At 43.6% G+C, this 18,064-nt stretch overlaps 2 protein-coding genes across 11 annotated transcripts in view; one reads left to right on the plus strand and one right to left on the minus strand.

Moving 5' to 3' along the window:
- TMEM56 (transmembrane protein 56) overlaps window positions 1-2,332 on the minus strand; it is a 108,601-nt gene extending 106,269 nt beyond the window's left edge. The window contains exon 1 of the mRNA XM_021090165.1: window positions 2,107-2,332. The gene's annotated coding sequence lies outside the window, so the exon portion shown is untranslated. The remainder of the gene's footprint in view (window positions 1-2,106) is intronic.
- ALG14 (ALG14, UDP-N-acetylglucosaminyltransferase subunit) overlaps window positions 4,490-18,064 on the plus strand; it is a 120,957-nt gene continuing 107,382 nt past the window's right edge. For 5 of the 10 annotated variants that reach the window (XR_001303466.2, XR_002343590.1, XR_002343589.1 and 2 more), the window contains exons 1-2: window positions 4,511-4,735; window positions 10,766-10,917. Coding sequence is in view for 6 of the 10 variants with exons in the window: in XM_013988175.2 (XP_013843629.1) it covers window positions 4,600-4,735; window positions 10,766-10,917 (288 nt within the window). In the remaining 4 variants the exon portion in view is untranslated. Of the gene's footprint in view, window positions 4,736-10,765; window positions 10,918-18,064 lie in introns of all 10 variants that reach the window. The other 5 variants (XM_021090180.1, XM_021090182.1, XM_013988171.2 and 2 more) reach the window with 5 other exon arrangements.

Raw genomic sequence — 18,064 nt, forward strand, 5'->3', positions numbered from 1 at the left:
CAAAGAACCTTCTCTCTCTAGTGCATTCGCCTCTCAGAAATCTAACTCTGGTTAAAGTCAACTGTCTGTCTTTTCCAGTGGGCGAGAAAGATATAAAACCATGCCGACCGGTTTTTCTCTGCATTTGTTATCATAAGCTTCAAACGGGGCATCCCCATCTGCAGAGAAATCCTAGGCTGATCCCGCTGAGTGTACCAATTACTCTTCAAGAAGATTATTTCACAGCTTCTTTCTCCTTGAGCTTCTCATGCTCTTCTGCACCCCTAGTCTCCACACCCTTATGTATTGACCACCAGCTCTACAAACCTCCCAATATCTGTTTCCATATTCCTACCTTCCATCCTGTTGCCATGGACAGAGTCCCTTCTCTTAAAGCCCAATCACTCTCCTTGCGTTCTGGATTTCAACCCTTTTCATTTAAAAACAAAATGTGGGCGTTCCCGTTGCGGCGCAGTGGTTAACGAATCCGACTAGGAACCATGAGGTTGCGGGTTCGATCCCTGGCCTTGCTCAGCCATGGGCTGTGGTGTAGGTTGCAGACATGGCTTGGATCTCGTGTTGCTGTTGCTGTGGCTGTGGCGTAGGCCAGCAGCTACAGCTCCGATTTGACCCCTAGCCTGGGAACCTCCATATGCCGCAGGAGCGGCCCAAGAAATGGCAAAAAGACAAAAATAAATAAATAAATAAATAAAAACAAAATGTGTTTCTGTTCTCACTCTCTTTCTCTCCTGCATCAATTTTCCTCTATTGGATCATTTTTAACATCAAATGACTATGGCAGTTAACGCCTATCTTCAAAAATGTTTCCTTGATTATAAATGCTCCTCCATTTCCCCATCCAATTTATCCATTCTCCACCAAAGAAAAACTTGAAACAACTGTCCACAGATGCTGCTTTTCTTTGTCTCCCATTCTCTCCTCTGCCCATTTCTCTCTGCCTTCCACAACCATCACTCCATGCAAATGCTGCTCTTGTTTAGAGTCCCAGGGACTGATTTGTTCCCAGGCCACCTGATGCCCCCTATCAGAAGCAGGTGACAGAGCTAACTGCATTCCTGGTCCCGAATCATTTTCCTCCCTTGGTGTTTGTGGACTCCCCTCTTTCCTGATTTCCCTCCGATCACCCCGGCTTTTCCTTCTCCATCTTCTGTGCCAACCCGGTCTCTTTACCAGACCGCTGCATGTTAATGACACCAGACTTCTCTATCCTGAGCTGTCTAATACAGTAGCCACTTGTCGATGTAGCTATTTAAATTTAAAATAATTTAAATGAAATAAAGTTAAAATTTAGTTCCTCAATCACACCAGCCACATTTCAAGGGCTCCATGGGCACATGTGCCTGGTGGGTAACATGGACATAAAATATTTCCATCATTGCAGAAAGTTCTCTTGGACAGGATGGACCTAAACTCCCTCCCTAGGTGATCTCACCCAGTCCCATGGCTTTAAATTCCATCTATAGGCTGAACTCTAAATTTATCCTCTAGCTCTGACCTAAGCTGCAGATTTGTACATAAACTGCCAATTTGACATAATCACTTGGAAGCTGAACAGGCTCTTCCAACTAACATCCAAAACAGAAAACCTCATTTTCATCCTCTTTCTCCAATCACAAAAGTTTGTCTCTCTTCCTGTCTGTTGTTAGCAAAGGGCACCATCCAATCAGTTTTGAAGCCAAAAATCAAAGGGACACCTTGATTCCCAATATTTAATCCATCAACAAGTCTTACTGACTCTATCCATCAACTGTATCTCAAATCTTCCTTCTTCTACCTCTCACTGTCACCTTCCTAGTCTAAGGTCCTTGTCCGGACTTCTATCCTACTCCTATGAGATCCCTTGTGCCTAAATCTAGCACATAGCTGGTGCTCATTAAGCATGTTAAATAAATTAACAAGTACAGTTCTACTCACTAGTGCAAAATAATCTTAATTTTTAAAATATTCATGAATAAGAGATCGTTGTCACAGAAACTTTCAAAAACAGATTTTAAAAGATAATAAAAATCACATCCCAAGAAGACTTTACGATTGGTTATGGCTCAATATTATTATTCAGCTAATCAATCAATACATTTTTATGCTTTTCGCAGCACTACAATTTACCTCGGCACACCTGTTATCTGCATCGGCAGGGCAACTTACTGCCCCAAGGGAGATTTGAGTTGTTGCTTCCTCCCGCTAGGCCCAGCCTTTTCTGCTTAATCCAGCACAGCTTCTTGACCTCTTGATTATCGAAGCTCCATGCCCCTGTCATAGCCCAGGACTCAGCTCACCTGGCAGACATGTACTTTGTTCAGGAGTTTGCAACTTTCTTCCTGTCTCTGCCTGCCACCCAGCTCCTCCCTGCAGGGCTCGACTTCCTTGTCAGGAACACTGAAGAGTGTGACCCTAGCCTTAACTCAAAATAACACAACCAGCAACTCCAAACAAGGTCTGCTGCTCCACCCTCTGATTCTCCAAATGACTGGCAGCCCCTAAATGCTCCATCACCCTCATTCATTCCAGCCCCACGCCAAGTATGGGCAAACTGATTTTTCATACACGTGTGGGTTATGATAGTAGGGAGGGGATAAGTATTGGAGGGGGGGGTGTCTTCTGGGGCCTGGACATTATTAATACACCCAAGAGCTCCCTTGCCTGTGACTGTTTACAACACCGTCTCACATTATCTTCGCAGCCAGCCAAACACTTTTATGCTGATCCTACAATCATCTCAGGGCTCCACCCTCCTCTAACTTCCTCCTTTCCAAGACAAGGCCCATTGGTTCAGTACCCACCCTCCAGCAAAGAGCCAGATACCACAGGTGCGTCGTGTGTGTCATCTCCACCCTACCCCAGCCAGCTTTGTGGTCTCCTTCCTTGTACGTGTGTGTGAGCAAGTGATAGCGATGTGGCCAGAAGGAGTAAAAGTCTGCTGTGAGAGGTTCTGGAAAGGGTTCCTCACCCTTAAAAAAAACAACAAAAAAAAAACCCCCCAATGACAAGATACCCTCTTGAACTCTGGAGACTACTCTGCCTAGATGTAATTTCTAACACCACCAATGTCTTCCTTTAACTAGGAGGGGAGAGAGTCCCAGGTGTATGTCATTGCTAGGAATGGCAGAGGGACTGATGAAAGAAAACTACATCCTTTGTAAGGTTCTTAAGCTGTTTTTCATACTGTGGCAGAGGCCCTACCTCTGGACTTCCAACTATGAGTTTGTTTGATTCCATCAAACTTTGAGAGGCATTGGCTTCTAAGCCCACAATTAAAAGCTACGTAATTGTAGGCAAATCATTGAACTTTTAAAGAATTCTTTATAAAGAGGGGAGTAGTATTCACCTTGGGGCCTTATTATTAGGATGGATGGTTAGGAAGATTTGATGGAAGACTGAATATAAGAAGTGCTGTGAGGACCCTTAGTCAGAAAATGACCCTACAAAGTCCCTGACAGTTTCCCAACATTGCCTGCTGGTAGAAATTAACACATTGGTTAGAGGAGCTGATCCCAGGTCTCTCACCTGGACATTCTGATTCAGTGGCTCCATTGAAGACAACACAACACAAAACACCCCACATTCTAGGCTCTAAACTGAGATAACCAAGCAATTGAATTGATCAAAGGAATACACAATGTAACACTCTCATGCAGCAGGAGTTAGGATTTCTAGTTTCTAAACCTAGATCTGCCACTATTTCACTTGGGCAAGCTGTTTCACCATTCTGGACTGGTTGACTCATCTGTGTACTTGTCCTCTCTAACTTGCAGGTCTAGAGGGGACTGAAAGCAAATTACACTTGGGATGAAGGGGCTTCTCTAATCTCAGTAGTCTTATATTTCTGCAATGTGGATTGAGTAAACATAAAAACGAGCAGAACTGGGATTGGGGGAAGCATTTCCTTTGTGATAAAGTCAACTGGATAAATATGAGATGACACCTTCTCTATCTCACTTCTTTGAGCCACTGGGCTTCCCTTCCCCTTCGGATCCTGGCATAATTTGAGGTGATCACTCTCAGCTAGCCTGTTCTGATCTGCGAAAACACCTAGAAAAGTTAAAAACATGAGTGTTGGGAAAACATCCAGTTTGGATGAGGACCCTAATTTCGGTTTTTTGTACCAAGGCACCTTTTACTGGCAAACATTTTCAGTAACGTCTGCAAGTGCAATGGAAACATTTCCCTTGGCATTCAAAATAGATATGTATGCCACTGATCCCAGGTGAAATTATATATATATATATTTAAAATACATATATGCCATTGACCTCTGGTGAAATTCACAAAGTTGGCGGAGCTGGAACACCTGCTAACTTGGGAACTCCGGGCCTTTAGGGCGCACAGGTGACCTCCTCACTGGCGGAAATCCAGTTTCTCCAGCGCTTTAACTCCAGCACCCGCGCGGGGAGCAGGTGCGCCGAGTGCCGCAGGACCGCGGGCGGAACCTTCCCGTGCGGGCTTCCGCATCTGGCCCTAAACTCCTCCCACCGCAAGCAAGCCCCGCCCACCAGGACGCGCACGCTCCGAGTTTGAGTCTCCGCAGCGCCCGTAGATCGAACTTTGACCGCTCCTGGGCGGCCGGCGCCTGCGGGTAGCACGCATGCGTCTTCTGTTTGAATGGGTGGCGCCCTTATCCTCGCCGCGGCGGGGGCAGCCCTGGCCGTGCTGCTGGCAGTGCGGCTGTGGGTAGTCCTGCGTCCCCGCGCCGCTGTGCCTCGGCGGTCTCTCAGCCTCTTGGTGGTCGCTGGGTCTGGTGAGTATCCGCGCGGCGACTGGAGGGCTCGAGTTTGGCACTACAAACCCCAGAATGCCCCGCGGCGCTCTTCGCCGGGCCCCTAGCACTTTGTGCAGCATTGCATGCTGAGATTTGTAGTTTTTCTGCGTGCACGGGGCGGGTCTGCCCAGCCTGGGCAAAATGCTGGTCTGCCAACGCGGCCCAGGCCGCGTCTTTAATGACAAATGAGTAATTTACACTTGCCTGTAATTAAGCTTCTCTGTAGCGTATATTTTTCTAACAAACTAGTGAACACAGGGGACGCAAAAGCTTGCTGATGCTAACATGCAATTTCCTTGAATAAAAATTGCTGTTTTGCATTATTAATCCAGGCATTTAGGATTTAGTTGAGGAGTCACAAATACTACATGATAGAAGAGACAAAGCAAATGGCCACATTTATAAATGTACATATACACAATCCGCGAGGATTAAAAACAATTAACTGCTAACAGGAGAACAACACTCACGTAGGCTCTTGTGTCAGAGAATGAACAACAAACCTGTGGAATCGGGTAATAGAATCCAAAAGGAGTGCGCTCCCTCTGTAGGGGCTTACACCTTTAATGGACAGCTCTGACCGAGCCGTTCCTGCTCATACGGAGTACATTTCGAAATGCCAGGCGATTGCATCCAGATAGAATAATTTTGAGGAGCAAATGTTCTAAACCTATGTTCAAGTATAATGAATGCCTTCATTCACTTAATAAGCCATGGGAGAGGCCAGGCACTAAGCTAAGCCCTGGACGTAATAAAACCGACCAACGCTACTTGCCATTGCGTGTTGAATTGGCCCAAGCAGTGTGAAAGGTACACAGTGAATGCAGTGGATAGTATAGAAAAGCTAACAGAAAACAAAAAACCAGATGGATACTTGCCACAATGAGATAAGTGCTTTAACCTGGGAAGAGCAAACGGCCATGGATGTTCAGGCTGGACCCCACTTTATCTGAACGCAAGTGGGAAGCTTCCAGGAAGAAGTGATGCCTAAACAGAGACTTGAAAGATGACTAAGAATATGCCAGACAGGGAGGAGCTGAGGCTTTGAGGGCTGGGAGGGTGTGGAAGGAACGGCCAGAGGTAGGACAGCACTCTTTCACTGAGTTTGATGGGGGGGCCGTAAGCCCAGTGCAGGTCCTGAAATGTGTTTTAAACCTGCTCTGTGAAGCTATTGGCACTACTCTGCTGATTCCTACCATGCAGGGGGTAGGACCACATGCCCCTCAATTGACATCATGTTGGTTGAATCACATTTCTGCTGCTTAACTAATTTGGTGATCTTGGGCAAATTAGTTAACCTCGTTGAGCCTCGTTCTGGTTCCACCTGGAAAAATGCGGGCTGGGACAAGGTGAGGAGAGACTAGGTATGGTAGTATTTAAAGTGGCTGGAGTTCTTGTTGTTTCTCAGTGGGTTATGAACCTGACATGGTCTCTGTGAGGATATGGGTTCGATCCCTGGCCTCACTCAGTGGGTTAAGGATCTGGTGTTACCACAGGATGCTGCCAGGTCACAGATGTGGCTCAGATCTGGTGTTGCTGTGGTGTAGGCCAGCAGCTGTAGCTCTGATTTGACCCCTGCCCAGGAGCTTCCATATGCCACAAGTGCAGCTGTAAAAAGGGAAAAAAAGTAAAAATAAAGCGGGTTTTTTTTTTTGGTTTGGTTTTTCTTTTTTGGCTGTACCCACAGCATATAGAAGTTCCCAGGCCAGGGATTGATTCCCAGCCACAGCTGCAGGCTATGCCACAGCTGTGGTAATGTCAGGTCCTTAACCCACCATGCCAACCAGGGGGGAAGCAGATTGCTTGGTATATGGTTAAAGCGTTTAATAAATGGTGACCACTGATAGTCCTGGTAGCAAAGGAATCTTTTAAAGTATTTTTAAGTGGAAAGTGACCCAGTTCCATCTGAGCTTTCACAAAGATCATTCAGCCTGCATTGCCAAGAGAATGTCTTGACAGAGACTGAGGTAGCGAGACAAGTGGGAGCCTTTTGACTAATTCACATGACAGATGATGACAGCCTGACTGGGGATGATGAATGTCGGGATGGAGAGAAATATATGCATTTAAATGAGATTTAGGATATAAAAATCACTGGCCTTGTGGATTGAAAGGGAAGGGTGAGGGAAAGGCAGGCTCAAAAATGATGTCCAGGTTTCAGGCTTGAAAAAAATGGATGGATGGTTGGATGGATGGATGTTAGAGCCATTTGCTTGCACATTATTAGGTTTGATGGACTGGGAATGAAAACGAAGATTGAGAATTTGCCTGGCGAGTGGTGCCCTCTGCCATTCAAACCATTCAGAATACGGAGAGATCAGGGACCTCAAAGAGTCGTCCAAGTCAGAGAGAGTCTTGGAGTCAGAGGAATAGTTTAATAGTTCATGCCCAACGCTTGGGAGGACGAAGAAGGCATTTTCAGTGTTTACCTTGAATACCGAAAAGCATTTAATCTTTTTTTTTTTTTTTTTTGTCTTTTTTAGGGCTGCACTGTGGCATATGGAAGTTCCCAGGCAAGGGGTCCAATCAGAGCTACCGCTGCCGGCCTACACTGCAGTATGACCTACATCTGCCATCCTACAGCCACAGCCACAGCAACACCAGATGCGAGCCACATCTGTGACCTACACCACAGCTCATGGCATCACCGGATCCTTAACACACTGAGCGAGGCCAGGGATCAAACCCACATTCTCATGGATACTAGTCGAGTTGGTTACCACTGAAGTCATGATGGGAACGCCCCCCAAAAAACATTAAATCGTACCAGAAAGTATTACTAACCAATCGCTTATATCCAAAGAACATCAGTCAAAATTACTGCTTTTCTTTGAAACATTGTATGGTCTCCTTAGGCATTTTTAGAGCTAATACCAAACTCTCATCCATCCATTCATTCAATAATGAGATCGCTTACTAATTTCTAGGCACTGGAGGTACAGAAGCAACAAAATGAACCCAAATCCCTGCTATCATGGTGTTGCCCTTCTGGGGGGTGGGGGGAAGGGAAGGGGGAGACAAAAACAAAACTGGATAGACTGCGTTGGAAGTTATATGGTGATAAATACTATGAAGGAGAGCAGAAGAGATGCACTTGGGGCAGAACTGTCAGCGAAAACCTCCCTGGGGAGGTGACAGATAACCCAACAGCAAGGAGGCCAGAGTGGCTGATGCAGACGAAGCAAGTGGGGAAGAGGCAGATGAGGTCCGAGAGGCAGTAGCAGGGGCTCAGCTGACAGCATGCTTCTCCTCCATGTGCGGAGGACACAGCCGTTGGAGGGTTTGAGCAGAGGCCAAGAATTCAATCCACTCGTTTTCATAGACTCGCTCTAGAGGCCGTATTGAGAACAGACTGAAGTGAACAGTGCATCCGCAGGTGCCGCAAGGGGAACAGACTGGGACGCCGTAGTCATGACCCACGTGAGAGCCATGTGGGCAGGAACAGGGCACTGGCAGAGGAGGCCACAGAAGTGATTGGATTCCGGGTACATTTTAAGATAGACCTGAGATTTCATTCACAAAGGATCTTCATACAAGAGCAGCATGGAAGACAAAGCCCATCATTGTAATACTTTATTCAGTAAACCAGGTTAAATGTTCAAAGCGAGGGTTTCCTTTCAAGAAAAAAAAAAAAAAAACTTAGAACAGATAAAATGAAGCTTTAATTGCAGTGGCAGATGTTGTGTATATTAGGTTATATCCTTCACTGTTCCAGCTGTGAAAACAAGTACCTACTTTGCAAAGCACCACACTTTTTCAGAGTTAAAAACTAAAATGCTTAGGCATAAGTCAGATGTGTAAATTACTTGCCCTAAATAAGAAGATGGGTGACAAGTTATAAAGTATGATTCTAATTCCTGTTGCACTTATTCTGTGCCTATTTTATGTGTATATCTCATTCCTTCTGGAATCTGGAGAGTAACCTTTCCTTTTTTTTTCTTTCTTTTTTTTTGGGGGGGGCGTCTTTTTCGGGACATACCCACAGCATATGGAGGTTGCCATGCTAGGGGTCTAATTGGAGGGAGCTGTAGCCGCTGGCCTACACCGAAGCCACAGCCACGCCAGATCCAAGCTGCGTCTGCGACCTACACCACAGCTCACTCACGGCAACACTGGATCCTTAACCCACTGAACGAGGTCAGGGATTGAACCCGCAACCTCGTGGTTCCTAGTTGGATTCATTTCCGCTGCACCATGACAGGAACTCCCTCCTTTTTCTACTATGAGAAAATAGATGTATTTGAAGAAAACACATGCTTAATTTGATTATCTGATATGTTCACTGCATGACTGTTGAAAGTTTTTGCAGCCGTGTGGGAGGCAGGAGGTGGGGTGCTTCACCGTGTGAGCAGAGGCACGGACCTGAGGATGTTAAAGACATCAACCTGGCCGAGCGATTGTGCGGTTAAATGGGTAGCATAGGGCTCTTTCTCAGGGAGTTCCACGGCTTTGCTTAATCGATGCATAGTTGACGTGATGGGTCAGTGTTCCTTGGGGTTTTTTTTAATCCCTGAAGGAAACTGCCGTGGACACAGTTGCCTTCTAAATTCATGGTTTTCAAAGTAAAATATTCAAGTTCTGGAGATGGTATGATTTCAGAAGTGGAACATACGTTTGTTGGGTAAGGCCAGTAAATACTTGCCGACCTGAGAGAGCTGAGACCGCTGTTGGCTGAGGATCTGAGCCGTGGGGTGGATGCTTAGGCCCCCCTGATGCTGCTTCACGGTGCAGCAGCCTTCAGCAGCTGTCTTCCAGCCTACTTTCCTGCTCTTTCTTCCCTCATCTTTCTTCCCAGGATCCCCACCATCTCCTGAACACACATCGCAGGTCTTGCCTTCTCATGTCCTAATAAACCCCCCCACCCCCGACCCCAGCAGCCTCCTGACTCCTGACTGTCCATTAGCTTCACCTTTCAAGTCGTTCCAGCCTTTCCCAGGGATCTCTCTGCTGAGGGCATTGACTTTTCACAACTGTCTGCTTGGCCAAACCCCTCATTTTAATTTTTATTGTGGTCTTGCCTTGCTCTTTATTTGTGTGTGTCCTGCCCCTTTCCCATCAGGCTTCTTTTGTTTTGTTTTGCTATTTTAGGGCCACACCCATGGCATATGGAGGTTCCCAGGCTAGGGGTCTAATCAGAGCTGTAGCCGCCGGCCTACACCATAGCCTCAGCCACGTCAGATCCAAGCTGTGTCTGTGACCACAGCTCAAGGCAACGCTGGATCCTCAACCCACCGAGCAAGGCCAGGGATCAAACCCACAACCTTATGGTTCCTAGTCAGATTCGTTTCCACTGCACCATGACAGGAACTCCCCCATCAGGCTTCTGGATGACAAGACTTGTGTCTTATACGTCTCCATATTCAGCTAGTACAGTTGTACAACCTACTTCTCGCACTGATTTTATTTTTATACATTTATTATTATTGTTATTTATTATCCTCTTCCCCCATATAAAAGTAGTATTTATATGGGGCATAGATTATTGTTGACAAATATTCTGTCTGTCTTTCGAGAAATATACAAAGCATAGCATTATTATAATGTAGTCAGACAGATATATGCCACAGCTCACAGCCACGCCAGATCCTTAAGCCACTGAGTGAGGCCAGGGCTTGAACCTGTGTCCTCATGAATACTAGTCAGATTCATTTCCTCTGAGCCACGATGGGAACTCCTCCAGAAATATTTTATCATCCCACACTGAGACTCTGTATTCATTAAACAAATAATTTCCTGTTCTCCCACTTCCCAGTGCCTAGCAACCACCTTTCTACTTCCTGTTTCTATGAAGGTGACTACTTCTTGGGTACCTCATGTAAGTGGAATCATACCATATTTGTCCTTTTGTGACTGGCTTATTTCACTTCACGTGATGTCCTCAAGATTCATCCATGTTGTAGCATGCGTCAGAATTTCCTTCCTTTTTAAGGCTCAGTAATATTCATGATACAGGTATAGACTACATTTTATTGGGTTTCTTCATCTTAGGCCTCTCAATATTTTTTCCAGGTGGGCACACCACTGAGATCCTGAGGCTGCTCGAGACCTTATCTGATGCTTACTCTCCGAGACATTATGTCATTGCCGACACTGATGAAATGAGTGCCCATAAAATAAATTCTTTTGAACTCAATCGAGCTGATCGGAACCCCAGTACTACGGTAAGTGATTATGTCTAAGAAAGTTACAAGTTGTATATTGAAGCTAATTATCTCTCAAAACAATCTTGGGCGCTTCAGTGTCCTGCTCACACAATGCAGTCAGATGTTTATTGCCAATGAAATATGGTTCCTTTACCACCAAGAGATAAAAATTTCTTTAAAGTAAATCTTCAAATAAAAATAGTTGCTTGACTTCATCTCTTCTGCTTGTTTTTGCTTTCTAGGGCCGCACCTGTGGGCACATGGAAGTTCCCAGGCGAGGGATCGAATGGGAGCTGTAGCTGCTGGCCTACACCACAGCCACAGCAACTCAGTATCTGAGCTGTGTCTGTGACCTACACCACAGCTTACGGTAACGCTGGATCCTTAACCCACAGTGCAAGGCCAGGGATCGAACCTGCATCCTCATGGTTCCCAGTTGGGTTCGTTAACCACTGACCCACTAAGGGAGCTCCTGCTTCTGTTCTTTTGAACAGAGAAACTTGTTTTTCAGTAATTCCAACTGTGAAAATTGCTTTATTTATACTTACATACACAAAGCATCCTGTTCATATGCTTACTGGCTCCTCCCTCAAGTCCTTTATCAATGGATTGCATGGATTGTTAATGTGATTTATCTCTTACTGCTTCTCACCTTCAAATTGTACCTGTATCTGCCTTTAAAATTATGTCTCCTCTCCTGCTGGCTCCCTTCACCTTAACATGTTAGTTAGAATTTGGGGTAAATGAAAAGAGTCTATCTACTTTATCAGGGAAAGAAACTAGGGCTGTTCCTTGTTAGGTTGTCTCCATCCATGCCCCTCTCCAGTAGCAGCCTGGCCACTGGGCTCCTAGTTTGGGAATGGACCGCTGACCCAGCTCTGGCCACTCAAAATGCTCCTCTGGGCTTTTTGGACTTGGGGACCTAGATCATGGAAGTAGTCTTTCTTTGGGGATAAACTCTGTGAACCGTAAAACTTGGACGCTGCTGGCTGAAAACAGGCTGCAGCTGGAAAGAGAAAAGAATGAAGCGACTCCACAGGGGGAACCAGATGGTGAGCCCTGCCGTCAGTGACTCCAGAGCCGCTTCCAGATGGGTCCCGTCTCAGGGGTGCTTGTCTTTCTTGCTTATCTTTCTTGGAAATCAGGATCCACTAATACAACTCATCCTTCTATGACCTTTTGAGTTCGTTAAAGCCTGTTTTACTTACGTTTTGGTCACTTGTAAACAGCCCTAACTAACATACTCCTAAAAGGTATTCTTGGAAAACCCCCATCAGACAAGATTGGAATCTGCCAGCTGTTATTCAACCATAGCAAAGGACATGGTGTGTTTTTTCTTTGTGGGAGATGAGACAAAATGCGTCATGTTTCTTTTAGAAATTAGGACTGTCTTAATTTCCTAGGGCCGCTGTAAAGTGCTACGCACTGGGTGCCTTAAAACAACAGGAATTTATTCTTTCTCAGTTCTGGAGGCTGCAAGTCCAAAATGAAAGTGTCAGCAGGGCCTTGTTCTCTCTGAAGGCTCTGCGACCGCTTCCTCCCGCTTCCTAGCTTCTGGAGGTGGCCAGCAGTGCCTAGCACTTGCTGGCTGCTGTCAGCATAACTCCAGCATCTCCCTCTGTGGTCCCAGGGCCATTCCTGTCTCTGTCTTCACTTGCCCTTCTTATAAGGATACCAGTCACTGGACTTAGGGCGCACTGTCTTCCAGTGTGACCTCATCTTAACTCTGTTATATCCGCTAAGACCTCATTTCCAAATAAGGTCACTTTCACAGGTTCCAGATGGACATGAGTTTTTGGAGGACACTTCATCCCTGTACAATAGTCCACACACTGGACTAGTTCAGGAAAAGTCTGTTTGACATGAAGCAAAACAGACTTTTTCCTTTTAGCAAGTGCGAAAGGAGAAAATAGTAGAGACTGTTGAGTGTGCCAGTAGTTGATTCTTCCAGGAATGTGTGAAACAGATCATAGTAAGTAGCTTTACTTTGCAAATGAGATAAATGAGGCTCGGAGACAATAATACCGAAGCCAAGGGCCTATGGGGGACTTACCTAAATACGTCTTTTCCAAACCCTGTGCTTTAGGCCACTCCTCCTCTTTTGTTTATTCCTTTACAATTCAAAAAAAAAAAAAATTCTTTTCTCACTGGGAAAAGAATGCCTTGGAAATTCTTACCCAAGGCATCAGAGACTAAAAATATCATTTAATCTCTTAAAGTGTGTATTAGAAGTGGTGGAGGATTTGGAGAAAGTGATGGTGATTTTCCCACAAGAAGAATATAAAAAGTCTTATAATTTAGCAGTAGTATAGCCTACTTTAAAAATATAAAGGTTAAATAATGACAAAATTCGTACTGTTTTTCAACATAAGGAACAGATATCTTTGGTTTTACCAGATTATTAGTGTGTATGTTCTTCTTTCTGAAGTTGCATCCAGTTTGGAGGTTCCAGTTTTAATTTAGCAAACATGTTGAGTATTTCCCTCCAGATCCATCACTGTATGTACTGTTTATTTGCTGAATTATGTCATGATTTAGTAAAACATTCAGAAAATTGTTTTATGCTGTGGATCCAATGATGCCCAATAAGTTAGGTTTGATTTACTTTAATAAGAAAGCCAGATTTTGTGGACTTTGTAAGTGCCAGTATTTTTTCTCATTATCAGAGTGACACCACAGTGTAGGACTAAGCATCTCTGATTTCCTTCCTCTGTCAGTTAATTTCCTGCTGGGGCAATGCAGCCCCTGTTAAAGAAAAAACATTCTCTCGTTCCTGAAAGGGTCTGCTCATGCATGACACTGAAGCTGGCGAGAGGTTCTGCAGAGGTGAAAAAGAGAGCCATTGAGGGCGGTAGCGTGAACTTTGTCCTTTCTGCTGACCACTCCGACTCCTTCCCACCAAGCCGTGTAAAGGGAGGAATCCCCTTGCTTGTCTCTGCACTGCAGTGTAGGGAAGTTGTACCTGCAGCGCCCTGGCACCTGTCTTGTACCTTTCATGGAGCTCACCACACTGGACAGAGGAGGGGTCTGCCTGAAAAAATTCAATAGCCATCAGTACATGTGCTGCAGCCCCTGTCATCCAAGAATACTGTACCCTCTAGACCCACACTGTCCAGTACAGTAGCCTCCAGTGGTGGCCAAGCACCGTGTATTGAACAGTCCTTGCCCACTGCTCTGCGGCGCTTCCACAGTCAGGTCAAGTTTCTACGCAGGCGCAGGTCTGTATCGGAGCTTTCTACTGGAACTGGCTCATGTGTCTGTCCTTGAGATAACGTCAAGCCCTTTCATTCTTCAGAAGTATCTTAATTTTTTTTTTCTGCACGGGTTTTTGAATTAGCTTTTAAAAGTTCGCAAAGAAGGCTGTTGGAATTTCGGGCTGAACGGAGTCAGTACATCAGTTTCGGGAGGACTTGCATCTCTCCGATGATGCCGTCTCGTTACATCTCTCCCTCCAGCGCTTAGATCTCCTTTAATGTTTATCAGTAACGTTTCTAACTTTCTTCCTAAAAGTCTGACATAGCTTTTGGTGTGTTTATTTCCAGGTACCTTGTATTCTTTCACCATTGTTGGGGTATATCTTTTAATGGTATCTCCTGTGTTGCAATATGTAGAAATACAGTTGATTTTTGTAAAGTGATCACCTTGCTACAGTCTAATTCTAGTAACAGTTATGATTCTTTGTTATCCTTATATCTTTCAGTTCTTTTTGCTTATTTTGTTAGAACTTCCAGAACAAGACTGAGTAGGAGCTGTGTACTGATTGTCCTTGCATTGTCTGCCTTGAAAAATTTGCTGGGAGTTCTGTTTTAAATCGTATTTGCTTCTTGATTTTTACTACCTGTCTTTTCTGCATCTGAAATGATCTCAGGGTTTTTTCCAATTTTTTCTGATTATATGGACAATTACATGGTAATTATTCTTGAATTCCTGGAATAAACCGGTTTGTTCATAGTGTGTCATTTATTTTAAAAAATATTTTATGGCCCCACCCACAGCATATGGAAGTTCCCAGGCAAGGGATCGAACCCGAGGTACAGCTGTGACTTACGCTGCAGCTGTGGCAACGCCGGATCCTTTAACCCACTGTGCCAGGCCAGGGATCAAACCTGCACCTCCACGGCAACCCAAGTCACTGTAGTCAGATTCTTGACCCACTGCCTCATGTCGAGAACTCCGCAGTGGGTTATGTATTAATGCATTGCTGGATTTGAACTGAAACCATAGCATTTAGGATTTTTTTTTTTCGTTTATGTCCATGAAGGAGAGCGTCCTGTGTTGGTCCCTTCTCACACTGCTGTTTGGTTTGGGTATCAAGTATACACTAGCCTCATGATGCGAGTTGTAGAGTATACATGACTTTTTGCTCTCAGGAGGAATTTTTATACATATGGAATTATTAAGTTTTTGTCCTTAATAACTGCAGTGACAATGTTGGATCCTTAACTTGCTGCACCACAAGGGAAATTCATTCTGTTTTTAGTTTTTCGAGGAACTCCCATACTGTTTTCCATAGTGACCATACCAACAATGTACAAGGGCCCTTTCTCTATATCCTTTCTGATACTTGCTGTTTTCTTATCTTTTTGACAACAACCATTCTAACAAGTATGAGGTGATACCTCATTATGGTTTTGATTTGCATTTCCCTGATTATTAGTAATGTTGAGCATCTTCTCAAGTACCTCTTGGCCGTCTATGTGTTTTCTTTGGAAAATGGTCTATTCAGGTCCTCTGCCCACTTTTAAAAATAATTTATTTGGCCGTGCTCACAGCATGCAGAAATTCCTAGGCCAGGGGTTGAACCCGAGCCACAGCAGGGACAGTGCCAAATCCTTAACCTCCAGGCCACCAGGGAACTCCCATTTATTTAGTTTTTTTATTGAGATGTAGTTGATGTACAATATTGTAAAAGTCATGGTGATTCAGTTGTTAAAGGTTATAATCCATTTATAGTTATAAAATGTTGGCTGTATTCCCTGTGCTGTACAGCATGTCTTTGTAGCTTATTTATTTTACTCATCATAGTTTAACTCCCTCCCCTCCCCCCTCCCCTCTCCCCACTGGTAACCATGAGTTTGTCCTTTATATCTCTGAGTCTGTTTCTTATCATATTATATTTACTAGTTTGTTTTATTTTTTAGATCCCACATATTAGTGACCTCATACAGTATTCGTCTTTCTCTGTCTGACTCACTTCACTTAGCATAATACTCTCCAGTTCCATCCATGTAGTTGCACATGGCAAAATTTCATTCTTTTTCCGGTTGAGTGGTATTCCCTTTTACACACACACACACACACACACTTCCGGTTGAGTAGTATTCCCTTTTATACACCCCCCCCCCATATCTTCTGTATCCATTCATCTGTTGATAAACACTAAGGCTGCTTTCATGTCTTGGCTATTGTAAATAATGCTGCTATGAACACTGGGGTACATGTATCGTTTCAAATTAGTGTTTTTGTTTTTGTTCTCAGATATATACCCAGACGTGGAATTGCTGTGTCATATAGTAGTTCTATCTTTGGTTTTATTGTGAACCTTCCATACTGTTTTCCACCATGGCTGCACCAATTTACATTCCCACCAACAGTGTAGGAGGGTTCCCTTTTCTCCATGTCCCTCATGGACATTGGTTATTTGTGTTCTTTTAATGATAGCCATCTGACAGATGTGAAGTGTTATTGTGGTTTTAATTTGCTTTCTCTGATGATTAATGATATCAAATCTTTTCATGTGCCTGCTGGCCATTTGTAAGTCTTTGGGAAAATGTCTATTCAGGTCTTCTGCTCATTACTTAATCAGGTTGTTGGGGTTTTGTGGGTTTTTTTTTTTTCAATGTTGAGTTATATGAGCTCTTTATATATTTTGGATATTAACCCCTTATCAGCCATGCCATTTGCAAATATTTTCCCTCATTCAGTAGGTTGTCTTTTCATTTTGTCAGTGGTTTCCTTTTCTGTGCAAGAACTTTTAAGTTTAATTAGGTCTCATTTGTTTATTTTTGCTTTTATTTCCTTTGCTTTAGGAAACAGATCCAAAAAAATACTGCTCTAATTTATGTCAAAGTGTGTTCCACTTATGTTTTCTTCTAAACGTTTTATGCTTTCCTGTCTTATGTTTAGATCTTTAATCCATTTTGAGATTATTTTTCTACACGGTATTTGAGAATGTTCTAATTTCATTCTTTTACATGTAGCTGTGCAGTTTTCCCAGCACCACCTATTGAAGACACTGTCTTTTCTCAATTGTGTATTCTTTCCACTTTTGTCCTAGATTAATTGACCACTGTGTGTTTGTTTATTTCTTGGCTTTCTATTCTGTTCCATTCATCTGTGTGTCTGTTTTTGTGCCAGTACCATACCGTTTTGATTATTGTAGCTTTGTTGTATAGTCTGAGGTCAAGGAGCATGATTCCTGCTGCTCTGTTCCTCTTTCTCAAGATTGTTTGTCTGTTTGGGGTCTTTTGTTTCCATACAAATATTAAAATTATTTTTTATAGTTCTGTGAGTAACACTGTTAGTATTTTGATAGAAATTGCATTGAATCTATAGATTTCCTTGGGTAGTATGGTCATTTTAAGATTATTATTTCCTCCAATTTGTTATCATAGTATATCTTTCTATGAATTTATGTCATCTTCAATTTCTTTCATCTGTCTCTTAGAATTTTCTAAGTTTAGGTCTTTTACCTCCTTAGGTAGGTTTACTCATAGATATTTTATTCTTTTTGATATGATTGTAAGTGGGATTGTTTGCTTAATTTCTCTTTCTGATAGTTTGTTATTATATGGAAATAAGGTAGATTCTGTATATTAATCCTCCAACTTTATCAGATTTGTTGATGAGCTATGGTAGTGTTTTGGTGGCATCTTTAGGATTTTCTGTGTACAGTAGCATGTAGTCTGCAAACAATGGCTGTTTTACCTCTTCTTTTCCAATTTGGATTCCTTTTATTTCTCTTTCTTGTCTGATTGCTATAGCTTAGACTTCTAATACTATGATGAATAAAAGTAGTGAGAGTGGATATTGTTGTTCCTGATCTTAGAAAAAAATAATTTCAGCTTTTCAGTATTGAGTATGATGTTAGCTGTGGGCTTGTCATATATGGCCTTTATTATGTTGAGGTATGTTTCCTCTGTGCCCACTTTCTGTAGAGTTTTTG

The sequence above is a fragment of the Sus scrofa genome, chromosome 4 (genome assembly GCF_000003025.6).
Source record: "Sus scrofa isolate TJ Tabasco breed Duroc chromosome 4, Sscrofa11.1, whole genome shotgun sequence".
Taxonomy (NCBI): domain Eukaryota; kingdom Metazoa; phylum Chordata; class Mammalia; order Artiodactyla; family Suidae; genus Sus; species Sus scrofa.